We start from the raw sequence: 20,219 nt of genomic DNA, 5'->3' as shown, positions 1-20,219 counted from the left end.
ACTAATGAGTCGTTAGTCTTTGGCCTTGTTGAGTTTAGATATTCATAAAGCTTCAATACACCACATTTTTAAAAAATCAGGTGACTGTATGTATTTATTTGAGTCTGTATGTGCTGATTAGAGAAAATTCACAATAAATTTCCAAACTTGTTCGACCACCCCTTGTTTTTAAAAACCGTAGAAGTTATATGTTGTTGCACAGAATGTGTAGATCTCTCTACTCTGAAAAAAGAACGGTTCAAATAATGAATATAATATTCATGCTCACGATGAGGGGATGTAAAGAAAAGGAAAAGGCTTTCAACATGCGCTGCTCAGTAGGTTGTTACAGTTCCCCACAGTTTCACTTTTGTTTAATATGCTAGTCTGGTCCAATTCTATTATTCTTGTCTGCTTTCTTTAAACTATATCACACAAATAATATCTGCAGGTCACCAAAACCCTCTGATGGACAAAGAGCCACAGTTCCTCCCTGAAATGTTGCCACTGAACAGATCAGGACTTCTCAAGTTATCAGTTTGTTTCCGAATGTTCTCAGTGGGTGTCAGGTCTGGACTGCTGGCAGCCCCAGTTTAGCACATGGATTCTGTTTTCCCTACAAACACGCAGAATGTGGTGTGTTTGTATAACATTGATATCAGCAAAGCTCTTTTCTGACAGAGACATCGACTGGAGACCGCACACCGTATTTTGTCATTTAGCACCAAAGATATCTTCACAGATGTACAAATTACCCATAATAGGCCCCCGGACCATCACAGCTGCTGGCTCTTGAGCTGCGTGCCGGGAACAAGAGACGGTTTTAGACACTTTAGACTTAATGGGTTGGGATGTTTTCATTTTTCCACTTGAGCCTCAGTTCATCTTAAAGTAACTCAGGGGCAGAGAGCACAGCAGCGTTTCCAGGTCTCTTTATGTTTCTCATTTTTGGATGATGGAGTTTGAACTGTTTTCACTGTCATGATTTGCTGTTTTTGTTTGTTTGTGTTACATGTGCTTTCCTTTTTGTGATTGCATATTCGGTTATTTTTCTGTCTGCCAATGTGACTAGACACTCTCCCTCAGTCAGTCCTGCTTCCTAGGCCCGGTCCCAATATTCATACTCCACTCTACGCCCCTTTATGAAGCGTGTACTCAGTCGAAGTGCACAGAAGGGTTCGTGTGCAGCAGGTTACAGGCATGCAGACATTGGAGAATTGGGACAGTACAGGTTACGTCATCGACTTGCTCCTCTGGGCCATAAATATGACATCCAACATGGCAGGACTGGTCACTTTTTTGGTATTTTAAGAAGGTGCCAGTACGATTTTAAAAGTACAGTTTAGGTATTTTTGCTTTCCAAAGGCAAAGAGATATTTGGCTGTTCAGACGTGTTTTGTTCTGACTTGTTGAATACGGAGCAAAGTTTGATAGTATTCACACACATACAGCAGAGTGAAACAAGAATTATTTCAATACTTTACATCTGAAAACTGCTTTTTTTTTGTGACAGACGCAGCTTGCTCTGTCACCACTGCCATATTTCTGCCGTTTAATTCAAAACCCTTTCTTTGTCAATAAAGATAGTACAAAAAAAAATTAAAAGCGTCACATGCAGCGTTGAATTATGGGTAAATACTTCGCCGAAGTCCGCCTGGATGCGGGCTTAGCCGAAGGGCGGATGTAGGGGGCGGGGCTAAAGAGCACTCCAGAGAATTGGGACACACTACAAACTCAAACCCTTCAGCATGAACGTGCAAGTGCAAGTATTGGGACAGGACCGGGCCCTAGTCGCGGTCCTCACCTCACACCTGATCAGTGTTTCATTAGTATCTGCTGCCACCTCATCAGTCCCAGCTCAGCCCATGGCATCTTTGGAAACCGTGGCAGAGAATGTTGAGTGTTTTGTGACTTTATTTCACTTATTTACCTCTTGGTGACGAGTTAAATTGTAAATGAACTGTACTTATTTAGCACCTTCTTAGCCAACCAGGCCACTCAAAGAGCTTCACAATACAATATGTGCCTTCCTTTCCCCATACAGCACTCTACTACACCTCTACAAAGCTAATCTGAATAAATCACCCTATAGAGTCTAATCAGTGCTTTAGATCACATTCATACACATCGGAGGCAGTGAGGGGTTCAACGTGTTGTCCAGGGACACTTCGACACGTGGCATACTGGTGGAATCAAACCTCCAACTCTCTTGTTGGAGGAGGACAGCTCTAACCACTGAGCCACAGCCACTCAGTTTCGGGCGGCTGTGCTACGACAGCTCGCCCACATCAAGGCGGCACTCAGTTATATGGAAAATGACAAAAGACGAGCAGAGCCGAGTTAGAGCGAAGCGAGTCGTGCTGAGACGGGACAATGGAAAAATGACTTTATTGTCCCAGTCATCACTCACTCCTATTTTGGTAAATTTCCCTGTCTTGTCCATCGTGTTCTTCTTAGTGCTTTTTGCTGCCCTGTCAGTTTTTTGTTTCTTTGTTTCTTTGTTTTGATCATCTTTAATAAATCCTCTTCTTACATACGAGTCCTTGTGAAGTCTGCATCTTTGGGTCCCATCTATAACAAAAGTCTGACAAGCTGGGTGAAGTGTTTTTGAGCTCAGGCAGTGATTTACACCTCAGAATCACACTCTGGTGTTAATGCAGCTCTGCCTCAGGGCCTGAAAATTATCACTGTTAACTGCTGGCCTCGTCCTTTTATTCTGGGTTCCCCCCTTTTTTAATGAAACACCTCTTTAGGATGCTTGTTTGTTTGAATCAAATAATGTTTATCACTTGTTGCTACCTTAAAAAGTGTCAGATGTTTCACATTGGGAAGCTTTTTTTAGGCATTACATTTGTTTTTCCTCTGTCTTCCTTTTAAAATACAACATTACAAAAAAAATAAATACAAGTTTTAAAAGATTTTCACATCATTTTGTTTTATTTACAGCTTTTTTTTTTGGAAGCAGTCGAACAGCACCCACAGAAAATTGTGCCGCTGTTCGTATATACTTAAACAACACGATACTTTTACCTTTAAATGTCTGAATATAAATACACGTATCAGTCCCAACATTAAAAACCCCCGACAGGTGATCACTGATCATCCCATCATAAAACAGTGTTTTACACAAAAGCCTCAGACTTTAACCTTTTATAATGATATGAACGTTGAAGTTGAAGAAAAAAACAAAGAAAAAAAACACCACAAAACTGGAGATATAATTAAATATAAATAATTTACAAGAAAACAAATCTGCATGGAGTAAAAAAGGTTTCATTAAACAGCAGACTTCATGCTTCTAACTCCATACATCTAAACTGTACATCAGTTTCCACTTATTAAAACGGGTCGAAGTTCAGAGCTTTTAAAATGGGGGTCTGAGGAAAGGTTATGAACACTGAATATCTTACCTGCTGTAGATAGCTCTTTGGATAGAGTTTATTGGCATTTGTAAACTGCCAATACCAAAGTGTGCAGCTGCTATGTTAAAATAACACCTTTCTCAAAATTTAAATTTTCTAAACCATCGCACCGCCGTCAGGTTCGCATTACAAGATTAATGCAGCAAAAACAAAATAATAATCCCGCTGGAAGTGCCTCAGGCGGCACATGAAGTGCTACAGCTAGGTGCTGCTGCAGCTACTAGAGCCATAAAATCCTACTTCAATAACTGCATGATGTGAACAAGCTCAAAGTAGTTGTTAGCGTGTCACTCCGGTCAGAATTAAACTCTTTTTCTCCAAACTGAGGTCGTTCAAAAAGCCATCTAAAACAGGTAAGACATTAACTGTTCGTGATTCTTTCACAGAACCCCACTTCAAAAGACAAGAACAAATCCTTTAGTAATAAAACTAATAAAAGTTAATTAAAACAAAACTTATGTGGCAGTAGAATGAAAGAAAGAACATCGTTTTTAATTTGTTTTGATCGGCAGCTCTTTGGTTAAATGTCAGCAGCGAACAGCGCGGGGAGGAATTAAAAAGAACACTTTATTATATACTGATTATATAAATAAAACCTCTTCGCCAAGAAAATCCTTGAGAGAAGATTCTTCTCAGCTTTGCATTATTTATAACGATTATATCAGATTCCAGGAATACAACAGGCAAACAAAAGACCCTTTTTTTACACAGAGGACCGGTCGAAGTTCTGCAGCATTCTGAGTTAAATCTGAATTCATCCGAAGCATTTTTTACAAACTGCCTGCACGTAGAACTATTAATTACTGAGGAAAAACTAAAGCGTTGCAACTCGTCCTGAGACTAAAGCCGACCCCTGCTTCTTCTCCTCCTGCTGCTAATCTACTTTTTTCCTCTCGAGCGATGACACACTCCAGGCTTCGAGAGATGGACTGAGCTGAAGTGTCAGCGCTGCTCCGGGGGGTTATTTAGGCTGTGACTCAGCTCAGGACGGCTGCGTGCCCCTCCATTTGACATAATGACGTTTAATGATGCGCCTCGGCTCAGGGAGACGATTGAAATATTGCCCCTTTGTTCAGGAAGAGCTGCTTCGTGATTCGTGGACACGAGAAGCCCTTCTCCGCACCTTCACAGAAACCTGAATGTAACCTGAACATTAGAGCGGCCCTCGGAGCTACGACTCCTACGGCTACAGTCTGACGTCACAGGGTTTCTGGAAAAAAAATAAAAATAAAACCAGCATCCTGTTTCAGGGGAGTCAATGCGGCATCCCTTTTCTTCGCAGCTCCACGGTGTGCAGCCCCTCCTGCCGGCCCAGGGCGTGCTGCGCGCCCACTTTGTGGGCCGCCTCGGTGGCATTGATGTCGATCTGGGCGTACCTGGTGCAGCTCTTTCCTGTCCAAAAATAAAGAGAAAACCACACTTTAAGAGCTGTACATGCCTGTGTAGGCAACTGAGTCACAAAGACGATTTTTTTCAATACTCTCTGTCTCAAAAGCTTCAAAATGAGACGTAGTTTGTTAAAATTTCCTCATTTATCACCTGGCAACAAGCTTGTTTTGTTTACAGGAGTGCCGGTTCTAAAGCTCGATTTTTATTGGTCTGGAGTGATGTCATCGAGATATTTGAAAAGGGGAATCCCCAAACTTCACAATGACACCAAACATTATACGAAGGGATTTCCTGGTGCTACAGCAGCCGGCAGAGACAAATGATCAGTTTTAAAGGAAAATAAAATTTGTTTCTGAAGACAGACCTGTAAGAAAACTTTGATTTAAAGGTAGATTAGGAAGATTTGCTGTTTCAGTTACTGGGATTGCAAGATGGATCTTTATGGATTCCTTTTTACGCAAATCTCAGGTACTGCAAAAATCTATATTTTCACCTTTTCTGCACTGAAGTCTCCGTTTATTCTGACTCATTCTGCAGCACAGGTCACAAATAATTAAAGGTCTAGCGTTCTTTGAAGGAATGCATATCACCCATCGCATCTGACTCCATTGTTTTTTTTATTAAAACCATATTATGATGAGAAGGGATGGAAAAATAAAACAACATTAGGCACCACCTTGTTGCTAAAAAGTGCTATATAAATAAATTTGACTTGACTTGACAGTAATCCAACTAGTGAGTGAACAACTGAAGCATACAAGCTAAGGTTTAAAGCATCAGAAAATACTACAAAAAAAAAAATCACCAGGTTCAGAACATTTCCACTCATCAGAGCGCGCTATAGAATAATATTTTCCTGTCATTTAGTACTTTTGTACTTTGCGAATTCTGACTTTAATCAGACTCTTCTACATTTTGCTGAATAAAACAAGGCGTTTAACATTGAACATTTTTAATAAACTGACCCTGATTCAGGGCTAAAAAAACTGAAAAGTAACTATTTGAAATAAAGGGAAGACCTCAAACAGACACGTTTTGGGGTTTTTTTCAGGTTTGTGTGAAACAGAGAATGGGGAGCTGCAACGGTCCAGTAATGGTCAGAGAAAAGTGGAGGGTTTTTTTTAGGTAAGTTGCTGCTTTAGGTGGAGGAGCTGAAGTGTCTCTGGGTTTCTTGTACACAAAGAAGATCGATAGGTGGAATGGTCCAGAAGCTGTACCTGTCTGTCACGGTGAGAGGAGACGAGCAGAGGGAGCAAAGCTTCGGATCTACGGAGACTGACCCAGAGAATGAGAATGTGAATACAAGTGACTGAAATGAGCTTCCTCTGAAGGCAAACTGGGATTTCTCAATTTACAGAGTCAGGAGGGAGTTTAACACATTTAAGGGGTGCAGCTGAAGGGGTTTGGGTGTTTGGTATCCCTTCCAGAAGCCTTCATGAGGAGGAGCTTTAAATATCTCCCACGGAGAGGAGTCCTTACGGGAGAGAGCCAGGAACGCTGAAAAGATTAAAGAAGATTATATCTCTCATTTGACTTGGGAATGCCTTGGTATTCCCCCACAAAAACGCTGCAAGAGGGAAGCCGAGAAGCGAGGGAGGTCGGAGGTCTGAGATCTCAGCTCAATTTTCCGTCCCCGCAACTTGGTTCCGGATCAGTGGCAGAAAATAGACGGATGAGAGCCGAAGTCGCCCCACGGCACAAGGAACCGAGTTCAGATTTAAATGTTCTGACAGCCAGTTTGATTGCGTAAAGTATGTGGCAGAGCATCAGAACATGAACTGTGTAAATATGCAGATGATTCAGCCGAAGCTTTTACAGCTTCCCTCGTCTTTATACTCATGATTACCAACCACCTCAGCTCTTCAGCTGAAAAAGGTGCCGTCCACACGGGAACGCTTTTCTTATGGTTTCAGCCCTGCGTCCAGACAGAAACAGCCTTTCAGGAGCACCAAAGCAGTATTTTTTAAGAGCGGGTTCCCAGAGCAAAAATGTAACCATTTAAAAACAACGACGTCATGGCGCCACCTCTAATCTAACCTACGCCCCGAAGGCGCCCTCTTTTTCTTCTTCTTCTTGTTTATAGTTCGTGTTAGCTTCACAGGCATGCTCCACGCCTCGTTTCCTGCTTTTTCTGTGTATTCGGCAGCGTTGCAGCGCCACAAACAGACCTGGCACAGTTACTGCAGTCTTTTGGTTCAATTTCGGTTGTGCTTACGATGAGACTTTTAGAAAATTTTAAATCGAGATTTAAATTTTGATTTGTTTATGGACTTCTGTTGTGAAATACTTCTGTAATCTTCACTTCCTAGTTCATTTTGTAGAATCAGTTCCTTTTATAAGCCTTTCCTTCATGTCCCGATGTCACACCTGTCCTGCATTTGTAATCAGCACACCTGTTCCTCATGTTCACTATCGTTTTGCGTGTTTAAGCTCCAAATTTCCTGTGTGCTTTCTCAGATCCCCGTGTGGTCATTTCTTCAGCCTTGGTTCATGTCATCCTTCACTGTTGCCATGGTTACTTTCACCTGAGTCTAGTTCCTGTTGTCTCGTTCGCCTCTGCAGGACCTTCAGTTCGAATTTTTATGATCGTCTGTCGCCACGAGAAGTCGTCGATCATGTAATTGCCTGTGTTTCAAGTAATGATACTTTAATATTTTATTGAAGGGAGGTTTTATCTCTGGTCATTTGGGTCCTAAAGCCTTTCGACCTGCCATGTTCCACGACGCCATAACTTCCTGTACCTTCACGTGTCTAAATCCAGCCAATGTCAGTATTTATTCACGAAACGTCTCCTATCTGCGTTCGTTTCAGCTTCCCCGAGTTGAGTAAATCAAACCCGGCTCCTCACGACACATCAGCAAGAGGAGGATCCTATTAAGACTGGGTGAATCCACAGCTGTGATCTGAGAACCCTGTGACCTCCCCACTCCATCCTCCCAGGTGACAGATTAATAAGGCCGGAATATAAACCGTAAAGCTGACATGAGACATTAACCTCAGCTCTCAAATACTTCTCCGACTCCTCAAAGCAGTGATGCTAATAGTTGACCTGTCAGTCAATTAAAAGCTCGCCACCTCGTCTCCGATGACAAGGACTCAGATGTCTTTTCAGTAATCGTCTCAGATGTCTGCCAGTGATTTCTGTAACGATGACGGGGTGGAATTCAATTACTGATGATTCATGTATCCACAATGACTTCTTTTACCCTTGCTAGATACTGACGGGCTGAATTATTGTTGCTACAATGCAGCTTGATTCAGAACGGAGACGGGAAAGCCTTGTGCTCGGCGAGAACAAGAACATGAGGGCACCGCTGAGGTCATCGGCTGAATTAAAGTTAAACTTGTGCTTGCATCTGATTTATTAAAGCTAAAAGCTTCTGCTTTACTGATGGGGATATGAATAAACAGCACAAAGTAGTTTATGATGTATAAAGTGGCAAAAGTACATCATTTGAATCTTTAACGAGGACTGAGTGTACAGTTCTTTCAGTCAAAGACGCTTAAAAACTTAACGTTTGATGAATGGAAATAAAGTTTAGGTGATTCAAAAACACTATATATTTAATGTCAGCAATAATGTTTGAGGCATCTTGTTCTACAGCAGCTCCCCCATTAAATCTGCTTGATCAGTGGTCTCCAATCCTGGTCCTTGAGGAGATGAGGTCTCTCGTTCGGCGCATCCTTACTCTGAGCAGGCAGCTGTGCGACCGTCCCCCTGCCGCTGTGCGCCAGCTCCTGCAGCTCCAGCTCCATGTAGTTGAGCTGCTTCTTCGACGTGGGACTGATGGGAATATTCACGTACGTCACGCTGTCACTCCGGGGTTTTTCAGGCAGCGGAGCCTCTGGAGGGGAAGCGATCGGGAGCCCTGAAAACGCAGGAGCGAAACTAAGGTCAAAACGTTTCCAGCGACAGTCTGGATCTTTTCAACTGGAGCTTTTGTGAGCAAATAATATCCTACCTGTTGTGGATAGGTCTTTGAACGGCCTCGGTTTGGAGAAATAGAGTTTAATTCTGACCACGGGTGAAGACGAACCAGATGAACTTTTCATGAGGAAAAGAACATCATCTCACCTGTGATTTCTTATTTTTATTTTAAGCATGTTCGTGTGATCCTAGGTGGTCTCGTGGTTTTCCACATATACATGTGAAAACATGGTAAATTCATTTGTTTTACCTGTAAGGGCAAACTGATGAGCTAATGCCACATCAAAGGGGTCTGCTGCCGTTTTAAAACAACAATAACAATTTCACATTGCGTAGTTATTCCAGGAGAACTATGATATTCCTGCGGGAAGTGCCTCAGGCTGAACAGAAAGTGCTACAACTAGCTGCCATATCCTCCCCCCTTTTTTTCCATAACCATAAAATTGTACAAAACTACCAATGTTATGTAAAACTAACAGCAATGCAAAGGTTTATAAAATGGGGATTACATAAATCTCTGAAATGTTAAAGAATAAACTTTTTTTAAGACAACTGCAACCCATTGTGGTCTCAGACTAGCCATTAGCTCATCAATCCAGTCAGAATTAAACTCTGTCTCTCCAAACTGAGGTTGTAATAATCTTTCTTCAAAATATTTGAACAATCGCTTTCACACAAAAGGTGCTACTTGTTTTGTTTTGTTTTTTTAAATCAAAATCTCTTGAATAAATTAGAACCGGGACTGGATTATTCCTGCCTGTGCAGCTGAATCTCTGTCACACCTTCATCATCCAACTTCCTTCAGATTAAAAACACATAATAGAGCAGGATATCCGTGTTTAGGTTCGTTACGCCGCGCATTGCCAGGGACTTCTGCTTTAATGAAAAACGTCATGTTAATGGAACGCCGCGGCCGCAGTCAATTTGTCATCATAAACTTAATCAAAAGCTAGACTCCCCTCTAGGCTGAGAGGCTCTCGAGACTTCGCCACTTAACTACAGACTAATGTTATTTTCATTTAAATACAGACGTCTGACAACACTGTTCGCTGTTCAGCACCGAAGCGACTAAATGAGCTGCAGTTGTAGCGGGACACAGTTTCCCATTTCACCGACCTTTAGCCCCAGAGACTAATTACACATAATTAGGAAATCTGAAAAACAACTATTGTCCCTTTTAATTACACCGTCAAGCCATTTTATCTGTTCTGCCAATATGCTGCTCAGTTTATACCCAACATCCAGGTTTTTGTAGACTGTTCATGGTCTGATAAAACTAAGGTTCCGATCATTGGTCAGAACATAATTTTATTCTCTTGCTGAATAAAAGCAGCTTAATTCATTCAGTCAGAAGGACAATAAGCTGTTAAACAAACCAAATGTTCCCTTGAACGTTTCAACTGAGCAGCCTCTCCTGTCAGAAACACAAATTATAGCCGCCGTGTTGCCTAAAGTGCCTTGTCCGTGTAATTTATGGCGCTTGATGGATGGCTTTTAACGGTAAGGCGGCTGGATCCATTTTGAGCATAAAGGCCAAGCAGAACAAGGAAATACAGAGACAAGTTCAGAAATGCTGTAAAGACTGGAGTCTCTTCGGCAAACTCTCTAAACAAACGTACAATTTGTGCACAAGCTCGCATAATGGCTCGATATCATACAATGCCTTTTGAATCTCAGTATCTGCAATGATGAAATGAGAGAAAACCGTAAGCTACATGCAAATATAGCCTGAACCGATGCTAATCTGGCTTACCTAAGGTAAAGAATTAGCAGCTGTCCTGGATTTCTTTATCTCTATTCGACCAATCAGAGCAGACTTGGGCTTCCTAAGAAAAGCGTTTCAAGAAACGGGCTAAAACGCACCGTTTTAGAAATAACCTGACAAGATTTTGCTAAAAATGTAAGAAAGAAAATGGAATTTCTGGACACAAATATGCAGCATCATTTAAATATACTAGCATAAACGTGCAAAGAGCATAATATGTGCTCCTTAATATCTGCACAGACCTTGTAGCGTTTCATAAACTTGCATTTCTCTCTATTGCTCCAGCTGTACTTTTAAGTCCATTGTCAAGGAAATCTTGTCTAGAGAGAAGAGGAGATTTCTCAAAGTAGCAGGTGAAACCTTTTCTTTCTCTGACTGCTCCTAAATGGCAGCAAGCAGCGGCCATTACCCACAGCTCAGAAGCATCAACCCCGGGGGACTTACTTACAATCAGTGAGAGGCCATTAGACGCCAGTCGAATCTCTGTGGCTACAGCCTTTGGCAACGTCTAACCTAATTGATCAGACAGCAACCAGACCTTGCAGAAGTGTGGCGTTTTTTTAATGGTAGTCATTATAACAGTGGGTTTGCCCTCAGCACAATGGCTGCGGGGTTGTTTTTTTTTGTTGTTGTTGTTTTTTTATAATATAGTGTGCAGAGCCTCAAGGGGGAGATGGAAGAGGCAAAACCTGCAGGTGCTCAGTGACCCGAACTCCCAGAGTCAACAGCCTCACAGCGAGAACATGGATTCAGTGATAGGTTTGTCTCCGGGGTTTGGCAGGGTTTCCATCTTCATTGTAAGATTCAGGATGGAGAGGAAAACGTAAAGCCACAGGAGCCACGGTTTGTGAAAACATAAAGTAAATCTCTGATCTCTGTGCACTGCATACTTTCAAAGTCCTTTGGTAATACGCAGTGCCTGAAATATTCAGAGTGTGTTGTTTTTTTTCTCCTGAGTTGTGTCCACCTTCTTTATAACCTTCTTCACGGGTGTCCCTTTTAGCACTTTGCACTTCTGGACTCTCTGGGAGTTCTGAGACAAGATAACACTGCAGGATAAATCCTCATAGTGTTTCTCTAACCTTTTCCAATTTTTTGTGTGTGTGTGTGTGTGTGTGATCCATACTTATTTCAGACAAAATGACTGTCATGTTTCATTGGTTCATTCTATCTGAAAATCATGAGATTTTCTCTAATCCACACAGGCTCAAAGTCTCACATCCAGGATCAAATATATACATACTGTCAGGATTTTGGTTTTGTTTTGTTTTTTATTTGTGATTTCTTTTGTGTTTGGGGTTATTGTTTTTGTGTTTTGTCTTTGTATTGTTTCTGCCTCTTGTGTTCTGTCATCATTCACTTCTCCTCTGTTTATCTCTTGTCTTCCTGCCACGCCCATCTCCACCTGTTGCTAATTGTAATCACTCACCTGTGCCCACTTCCCCTAACTACCCTCAGCTTTAAAACCTGGGCACTTTCTCCCCTTCCTCACTGGTTCATTGTCTCTAGCTCTCTGTTGGTGCTTCTTGTCCCTCAGCTCTTGTCTCGTTTCTTGTCCTGCTTTGTCTCGCCCCATTTGGATGTTGTTTTGTTTAATTTTTGCTGCCACATCAGCCTTTTTGTTTATTCTTTAGTTTAATAATTAGTTTTTTTTATGATGAGTCTGCATTCTGGGTTCACTTCCTTCTCCACCCCTCATGACACATACACCCACTTATTGATTCAATAAGTTCGAAAAGTTTTTGACTGTTTTAACCAATATGTGAAACGTTCCATTTTTAATCAAATAAACCATTCCTACTTTCCTGCTCCCTCGTGCAAACCTGCGCCACCGGGTCTGACCACCTCCTGCACATCCTTGCCCATTAACTGCCTGCTGAGGCAGGATAATGGGGAAAAATGAAATGGAAGCCGAGCGGCATGTGTGAAGGTGCGCGAACATGACTGATGGGTCTGGTGACAGACTGCGACAGCTGCCGGGGCTTCGTAGAGAGCGTTCGCATTAGACTGGGGGCATGCGGGTGTGGGATGCTTAAGTGGCCAAACGTCCCCTGACAACTGTCCTCTCACCTCACATCAGGAGCCCCGCTGCACATCGCTGCACTCCATGTGGTCGCACATCTGCTTTCCCTACACAAGTGGCAGTTATGCAACCGACGTTTGTGGTGTTACATAAAATGCAGATGAAGAAATTAACAGGGGGCCCTTAACTGCACGCTGAAAACAGGAGATGGCATACTCCGAATGATATTAATGGATTCACACAAAAACTGTGCGTGTGCTTGGATTGTCTGTTAGCAAAACACCTCATGAACCACAGCATGGATTTCTATGAAACTCTGAACACGTAATCATTAGATGTAAATCTACAACTGATTCACTTCTTAGAGTCAACCCAATTTAAGATGGCCACCACAGCTAATCCACCTTAGAGAGCCCAATTTTTGAGACAATGAGCTCAAATTCGGTGTTGTGCTAGCCGAAACTGATACCAAACACGTACTCCAAGCACTAACCGATCGTACAACATATTCGTTTAAAAGCCTAAAATCTTGCGCAGTCGTTCAGCGCTCAGAGTACGCGTTAAAGATCAGTCTCAGCTAATACCACACCAAAGCGTAGCTCAAAGTTTGGAAAACTGACAGGGTTAGAGTATTTCAATATGGCTAGGGTTGATTTGTCGTTGGGAACATCTTGAATTAAACTGAGTTCGAAGAATTAACCAGCTGGTAGAGTTACATACTTTCTGAAGGTTGTTACTCGATCACCCATAAGAACTGAACTATTTCCTTTAAGCTGACGCCACTTTGTTGACAGAATTATTGTAGAAAGCATCAGAACATGTCAGTCAGCCCAGAGGTATTGAAAAATACCATCCAACAACATGGCGACTAACATTTACTCTGAAAGCTCCATTAAGCAGGTGAGTATTTTGAACTTGCTTCTGTGAGCATTTTCAACCAAACCATATAAATCTGAAGACATTTTGGACTTAAATCTTATTTCCTGTGGAACGTTTGTGTTATAAAATAGGATGTAAAGCTCTCTCTCACAAGATGAAGGATTAAAACTAAGCCAAAACCACTTAAAGCCAGATTTTTCTGAAGTTTTAGGACAGATGAAATAAGAGTGACTCACGATGGCGCAGATGGACGGACCCCGTTTCTGAATCACCCTGAGCACCGATCTCCGTTTCTGGTTTCGGATGGACTAAAAATAAAAGTCACAAACCTGCCACTACTTCCTGGAAGAATCTCGCTCTCCCAGGTGTATCTGTAATAAATAGGATTTTGTAAATGGTGCGACCATGACTGTGGAAAGTGAAAAGAAAGCTGCTTTTGAGAAACGTAGTTAATAGGAGGCAAATCAGTTTATCTCCATTCCTTCTTTATATCACTAAGACCAGTTAGCAAGGCCTGATTGTTAGCTGGTATAGTCAAATAAATCTGAAAATTATCAAAACAGTGAAGGGCGGCATTATCCAGCCATCTTTTTTCTTCCGTTGAACCATGGTTTGGTGCCTGAGGCACCAGGTTTAGGAGGGAATCCCGCTCTCCAGCTCCTCCTGGGGGATCCAGAGATCAGAGAGGATAAACAGTATAATCCTTCAGCGTTCTGCGTCCGCCCCGGGGTCTCCTCCCTGCAGAAAACCACCGGAGGAAGACACCCTGGAGGGAACCTAATCAGATGCCCAAACCACCTCGGCCGACTCGTTTAGGCGCAGCAGCGGCTCTCTACTTCAAGCTCCACTTCCTGTAAAGATCTGGAACGGAAACGTAGGCGTTTTCGCCTTCTTTCAGCCAGTGTGTCTCTCACTGCCGTAAGATTTATGGATGTCACTTAAATGCTCCCAGAATGCAGAGAGCGCACATCCCAAAAAAAAAACATGACTTCCACTGTTTTTGAGCTCAGAATTCTCTCTTCAAAACTGTTGTTGAAGGCTCGTTTTAATGTATCATGCAAAAAAAAAAAAACTCTGAAGAAACATAAACATCAACACGTGTGAAGACCAGATATATCCTGATACTTACTGTTCAGGATTCGTTCTGCTCTGCACTTCTGCCTGACTCTTTCAAGAGCGCCGCCAGGGAGTGACAGACGTAGGTCCGTGGTTAGCATGGCGACCATGATGCGCCCCTGGCGTCAGCTTTAACGTTTTTTTTATCTTAATTCTCTTTATACTTCTTATACAGCTTATACATCAAAATGAGTCAAAATTATTACTTTTGACCCTTATAGAAGAAAATAAAGTGTTTTTCAGGCAGTAGCTGCAATGGTTCCCTTAAAAATATATTGTTAAAAAAGTAGAAACACCATATACTCTGAAACCTACAACAGTGTTCAGGTACATGGTGTTATCTTGCTGCTGTGAAACTTTTCATTGGTCACCCCAACTCAGTGTAAGTTTTTATTTAAACAGATTTGTTATTTTAACTTTCATTTAGCAGATTTCCGGTGTTCGAACTGACAGCTGCTGTGTGATTTATGTTGTGTATCTGGGCTCTGTCCTCTCTACAGGACAGACTTTTTCCCTTTTCTCTGAGTAAAGTGAAGCTCAAGATGAGATGTGGATGTTTTAAACTCCTCTGAGATTTTTCTCTCTCTCCTGCCTTTACAGACTGAAATATTTCATGGATTTATTTCAGTTCCTGTGAACCGAGCAACAGGTTTAAAAGCAATTCTGATTCAAGTGCCTGACTCATCAATTTAATTCGCTTTCTGTAAGTGGACCTGAGTTATATTAAGGAGCCTGAGCAATGAACCACTGAAATCGTTCGGGGCACTTGAAATCGCTACAAAACAGCGAACAGGTGCGGTTTGCAAACGTTTGGACAACAACAGATGAAAACCTACGGGGTCATGCTGCCTGCAGGGTTCGGGTCTCACTCACCTTCGGCCTCCTGAAGGAACCTCTGCTGGCCACAGCTGCCCATTAACTCATATTTGCTTTTTTCCTCTGGCTGAAAAACAGCAACAACAAAAAATTAAAAACAAATAAGTGAGCACCGCTGAAAATAATTTGCAACGAGTGGCTGCGCGGAGCACACAAGTTTATTACATAAGCTTAAGGATGATTTTCTAGTCCGCAGCCCGGTGGAAACATCAGGAGTATTTATAGACGGAGTTAATATTCAAGGTTTAACTGAGAACTTCGTCTGCAGCGCCTCATCATTATGGAAGGATGACCGTGTCTCTCAGATTGTAGTAATTTCCGATTCCTAACAGCAACTGTGCTGTGAAAATTGCTCCTGGAGCACAGCCATTTTGATTTCACTCTCGGGGAGAAGCCTGCACTGAGCTAAAGATGTTTTTTTTTTTCATATAACCACCATTACAACCAAAGGTCTATGCTTGAAAATAGTATCTGAAATGTTAGTTTCTATTCTACTCTTTTTAATTCTCTACACTGGAAAATAACAACAAACATTTATTTAGATCTACTCTGCACATACAGACCTAGTGATCCAGTAAAGACTGACAAAAAACCTGGAATTAAGACAGTCATTTAACTCTATATTTAATCATTTCACTCTGTATTTACTTGGAAACAACAACATTTATTGTGATTATAAAAAACAAACAAAAAACGTAAAATCTTTCAATGAATTATCAATGATATGATCAAAAATAGAATTTTCAAAACAAAGGCAAGTTGGCCGATTACTGAGACCAATTTCTTTTTGCCATTTTTTTAATTCCCAGCATCATCCACACCTGAGCATAAACACAACTGATTTTAAATCAGGCACATCTGTGGACACACCAAGCCCTTATTCAACATTTGTTGTAGACCTCAAAGGAAGTTGGCCAGAATATTACGTCAACTTTTAATAAAACAACGTATCTATCAAGAAAAATGTTCAAACCTTAATTATAATATTTAATTAGTTTGATGGGAAATGTTCCTTTTATGGAGAGTTTGTGGCTAAGTTTACAATTTTGCCTTCTATAAACTGTAGCACTTGCAACAACGGGACTGAACTTTTGGTGTTTGTTTGGGGAAGACGTTAACCTTAATGACCCTCAGGAGTGAGGGGAGGGAGAACGATTAACATGGGAGTTCTCAGTGCAGTTTCAAAGCTTTCAGTTTGAACTGAGAAAACCTAGCAGATCAGAAGGAAAACATCTTCAAAAACAACAAAAAAAGTCCCTAAAAAATGCGTCCAGCGCCTCCCTATCAGCTGCAGGTGATAAAAATGGTTTTGTCCTGTTTAAAAATTGTGTGCAAGCAGAATAAAACAAGGCCAAGAAATACATCGTGGTTAACATAATTTCAGCTCTTTAAAAGCTGAACACCACAAAAAAATAATAAATAAACAAAAACAAATCCCCACATTCCTAATTGACTCCACAAGCTGACCCAACATATTATTTGTGTTAACTTCCAGCTGCACAACTAAAGCCTCTTAACAAGTGACCTCCATAAGCTCCAATTTATTCTTCATAACAGTATTCAGCTGGTATTCTCACAAAATCAAGACATTCCCACTGAAAGTTTAGTTGAACTTGGTGTAAAATGGGTCATTCAGTCAGTGTGTGAGCAGCTGATAGCAAAAAGCGGATTAGAGAGTTTTTTTACTGGCCTACCTCGGAGTTCCTCTCCGCCACGCGACTCTCCATGATCTCGTAAGCGGGGTCGGCTCTCCGTCTTTCCTCTTTAGTAAGTTTTTTGTCTGGAAGGAGGGAAAAATTAAAGGTGAATTTTCTAAACCCATGAAAACAAGCTGTAATGTTTATAATGTTTATGTTAATAGCCAAAGGAAAAGTTAATCCTACATTGTGCTTTTTTTCCCCCACCTAAAAAACACTGAATATTTCATTTTTCTTCACTACAGTTGGTGTCACCTATACAGATGTTTGCTCTTAAACACAGCAACACAGAAATACTTGTTTGCTTGTTTGTCTTCTTTACAAAATTTTGAGAACCAAGTCGGCATGAGCCTGATTTACGTTTTGAGCAAATGAAATATTGTGCAACCAATTAATTCTCAAAGCCCTTGCAAAGGGAGACATGCGCCTAAAATTACGCTGCCGACCAAACAGCATCTCTTTATGCTGGCAATTTAAATTCAGTTCTTTTGCATGCATTTAGAAGGAAAAAAAACACACTTATAATTATGTAAAATACTCCCAGGGCAACAAAAAGGCTGTTTTTCAAATGCGTTGCACGCAGTTAGTGTGAAATATTTATTAAACAGTTACAAAATGTGCTGCAGAGCTACTTTAGTTAAAATACGGCATGCAAGAAAATCTGTTTTGTTGTATAAATGCTATTCATTTAGGTGATTCGGTTCTATTTTATTTTATTCTCTTTTAACATATCTGATATTGTTGCAAGTGATTTCTGTATTCCACGAATAAATACTCTAAAACTGCACAGCTGTAGTTTTACACTCAGAAATGAAAGCTTTATAGTGTATGATGGTTATACAACTTTACAACAACCTAAAAAGTGAATATGAACCAGTTAGTATATTACACATACCTCAAAGCCACTTTGTGACTAAATGGTGACAAAATAAATTTGCATGGAGTTCACAGGAACATTGTGCGAAAGTCAAATCTTATTTGTAGTTACGTACGTACGCATGTGTCGTAAGTACTACATCAGTGTGCTTCCAAGTGTAAATTTTAACATTTTCTTGCAATTTTGAGTCTCCAGTTATTTGCCAACACTCTCAGCCTAGTGAGAAAAAGGCTCAAAAAAAATCATTTGCAGATGCTGTCAGCTTTAGTCCCTGAATGGTGTCAACTCTTGTTCTGTTACGTTCAACAAAAAAACTTTTTATGTGGACTTTTGCAAGTGGACAGCTCAGAACACCATAAAGTAGTGTTGTTAGGAGCATTTTAGAGGTGGTGTTTTAAAAATCTGAACCAACCAAGTGTCTTAAAGCAACTTAGGTAATTTCTTCAACTTTAAAGTTAGTTCACATTCAGGCATAAATAACACAACAAAAGCAATCATCACTCAGTGCAGACAGTAAACAAGTATCTGATTGAAAAAGGAAAAAAGCCAGAAGAAAGTGACGTTTTACTGATGAAGAGGAGGTGAAGGAGGACAAAGAGGATCCACCTTAGAGACTCGGATGTAAAAAAAAAAATACACCAAGATGTGGTCTGTAGCCAGTTGAAGACGTGTCTCTTACCTTCAGTCACCTCTGAACCATTTATCTCTTCGCCACTCTGCCCTTCAGCATCTCCTAGAAGCTCTTCCTCACGACCTGAGCGTCTCTTCAGGTGCGGTCCGGCTGGCAGGGGCCGAGAGGAGGAAAGGTCCCTGCTGCTCCGGCACGCTTTCGCAGGCACGACCTGTGGTGGGGGTTGGCAGCGCTCCCCTCGACACTTCAGGCAGTTCTCATAAACGACAGCTCTTTTGTCTTGCTGTGACTCCTGTAATGGTCCGGTCGGCGCCAAATGGAGCCCATTTCCCAAAGCGGGGCTCATTGACTCGTACGGGTTCGGTCTGTGTGGTCTCGCCTCGGGCTGCCTGCCTGCCATCGGAAAGCTGAGCAGATCAGATAAGAGGCCGAGTAATTTGTTCTCCTCCGTCTCTGGCAGCGTCGACTCCTCACCCGTCTTCGCTCCTGGCAGCTCGGCGGCGGGTCCGGGAGAGGGCCGGGATCTCTGCAGAAGCTGCTTCACTGCAAGGGTGTGTGTGTGTGTGTGTGTGTATAAAACATTGTATGGCTGCTCTTTGTGTTTTGTTTTTTTTCTTTACAGCATGCTTCAATTCTTCTGTTCATGCACGGAAGGGGCAAAGCATGCAAAGTGCAAGAAAATGTTCTAGAAGATCATCGTTACCTGGTATGGTTGGTATTACCGAAGAACTTAAATGAGTTGATTGAGTTCCCTATGAAAAAAGACAGAAAAGATTTGAGCTAAACTAAAATTCACCATTGTGGGAAATGATTAACATTTAAGCAGTTTAGAAGCTGTAATATCAGTTTAAGTAGTGAAAATTGTAACAGGTTTTTTTTTTCCAATTGACTCAAAATCAAAATGATAGAAAAGTATACTGGAAATATAAAACATTTTAACATAACATATAAAAAAATAACTGTTTCATAGCTGCAAAGGCCTTCAAAAAACTGTGCTCTTTCTTTGAGGGTCAGTAATGTTTAATTTTGTAAACTTTAATCCTTCTATACGGTAAATGGCTTGCACTTGTACAGCGCTTTATCTAGTCCAAGGACCCCAAAGCTTTTTACACTACATTCAGTCATTCACACATTCATCCACTGATGGTGGTGAGTTACATTGTAGCCACAGCTGCCCTGGAGCGGGCTGACAGAAGTGAGGCGGCCATGACACCGGCGCCATCGAGTCCTCTGACCACCACCAGTAGACAAGGCAGGTGAAGCGTCTTGCCCAAGGACACATTGGCTGAGACGGACAGAGCGGGGTCTCAAACCGGAAATCTTCCAGTTACAGGACGAACCCTTACCTCCTGAGCCACCGCCTTATTGTTCTACTGTCTCAATCGTTTTAATTGTTTATGTAAAGCTCTTTGAGTTGCCCTGTTCCTGAAATGTGCCGTACAAATTGCCTGGACCTTGAAGAGGAGAGAAGATCTGATACCTTTAAACACCTGCAAAAATCTGAATCAATGCTAAATAAAACCTAAATACAGGTGCTGGTCATAAAATTAGAATATCATGAAAAAGTAGATTGATTTCAGTAATTCCATTTAAAAAGTGAAACTTGTATATTATATTCATACATTACATACAAACTC

The 20,219-nt window shown here is 41.4% G+C and overlaps 1 protein-coding gene across 6 annotated transcripts in view; it reads right to left on the bottom strand.

Annotated features, from left to right (window-relative positions):
- Positions 1-2,895: 2,895 nt before the first annotated feature.
- The window catches only part of LOC108248525 (protein Dok-7), a 34,793-nt gene continuing 17,469 nt past the window's right edge, over positions 2,896-20,219 (bottom strand). For 3 of the 6 annotated variants that reach the window (XM_025010860.2, XM_017437351.3, XM_025010861.2), the window contains exons 9-14: positions 19,286-19,334; positions 18,631-19,125; positions 17,072-17,157; positions 15,375-15,444; positions 8,480-8,659; positions 2,896-4,793 (exon numbers count right to left, since the gene is read on the bottom strand). In XM_025010860.2, coding sequence (XP_024866628.1) covers positions 4,657-4,793; positions 8,480-8,659; positions 15,375-15,444; positions 17,072-17,157; positions 18,631-19,125; positions 19,286-19,334 — 1,017 coding nt within the window. In that variant the 3' untranslated portion in view covers positions 2,896-4,656. The remainder of the gene's footprint in view (positions 4,794-8,479; positions 8,660-15,374; positions 15,445-17,071; positions 17,158-18,630; positions 19,126-19,285; positions 19,335-20,219) is intronic. The other 3 variants (XM_017437353.3, XM_025010864.2, XM_017437355.3) reach the window with 3 other exon arrangements.

Source organism: Kryptolebias marmoratus, linkage group LG7 (assembly GCF_001649575.2).
Source record: "Kryptolebias marmoratus isolate JLee-2015 linkage group LG7, ASM164957v2, whole genome shotgun sequence".
NCBI lineage: Eukaryota > Metazoa > Chordata > Actinopteri > Cyprinodontiformes > Rivulidae > Kryptolebias > Kryptolebias marmoratus.
Note: the sequence above shows the minus strand (reverse complement) of the source record. Positions and strands in the feature narration are given on the sequence as shown.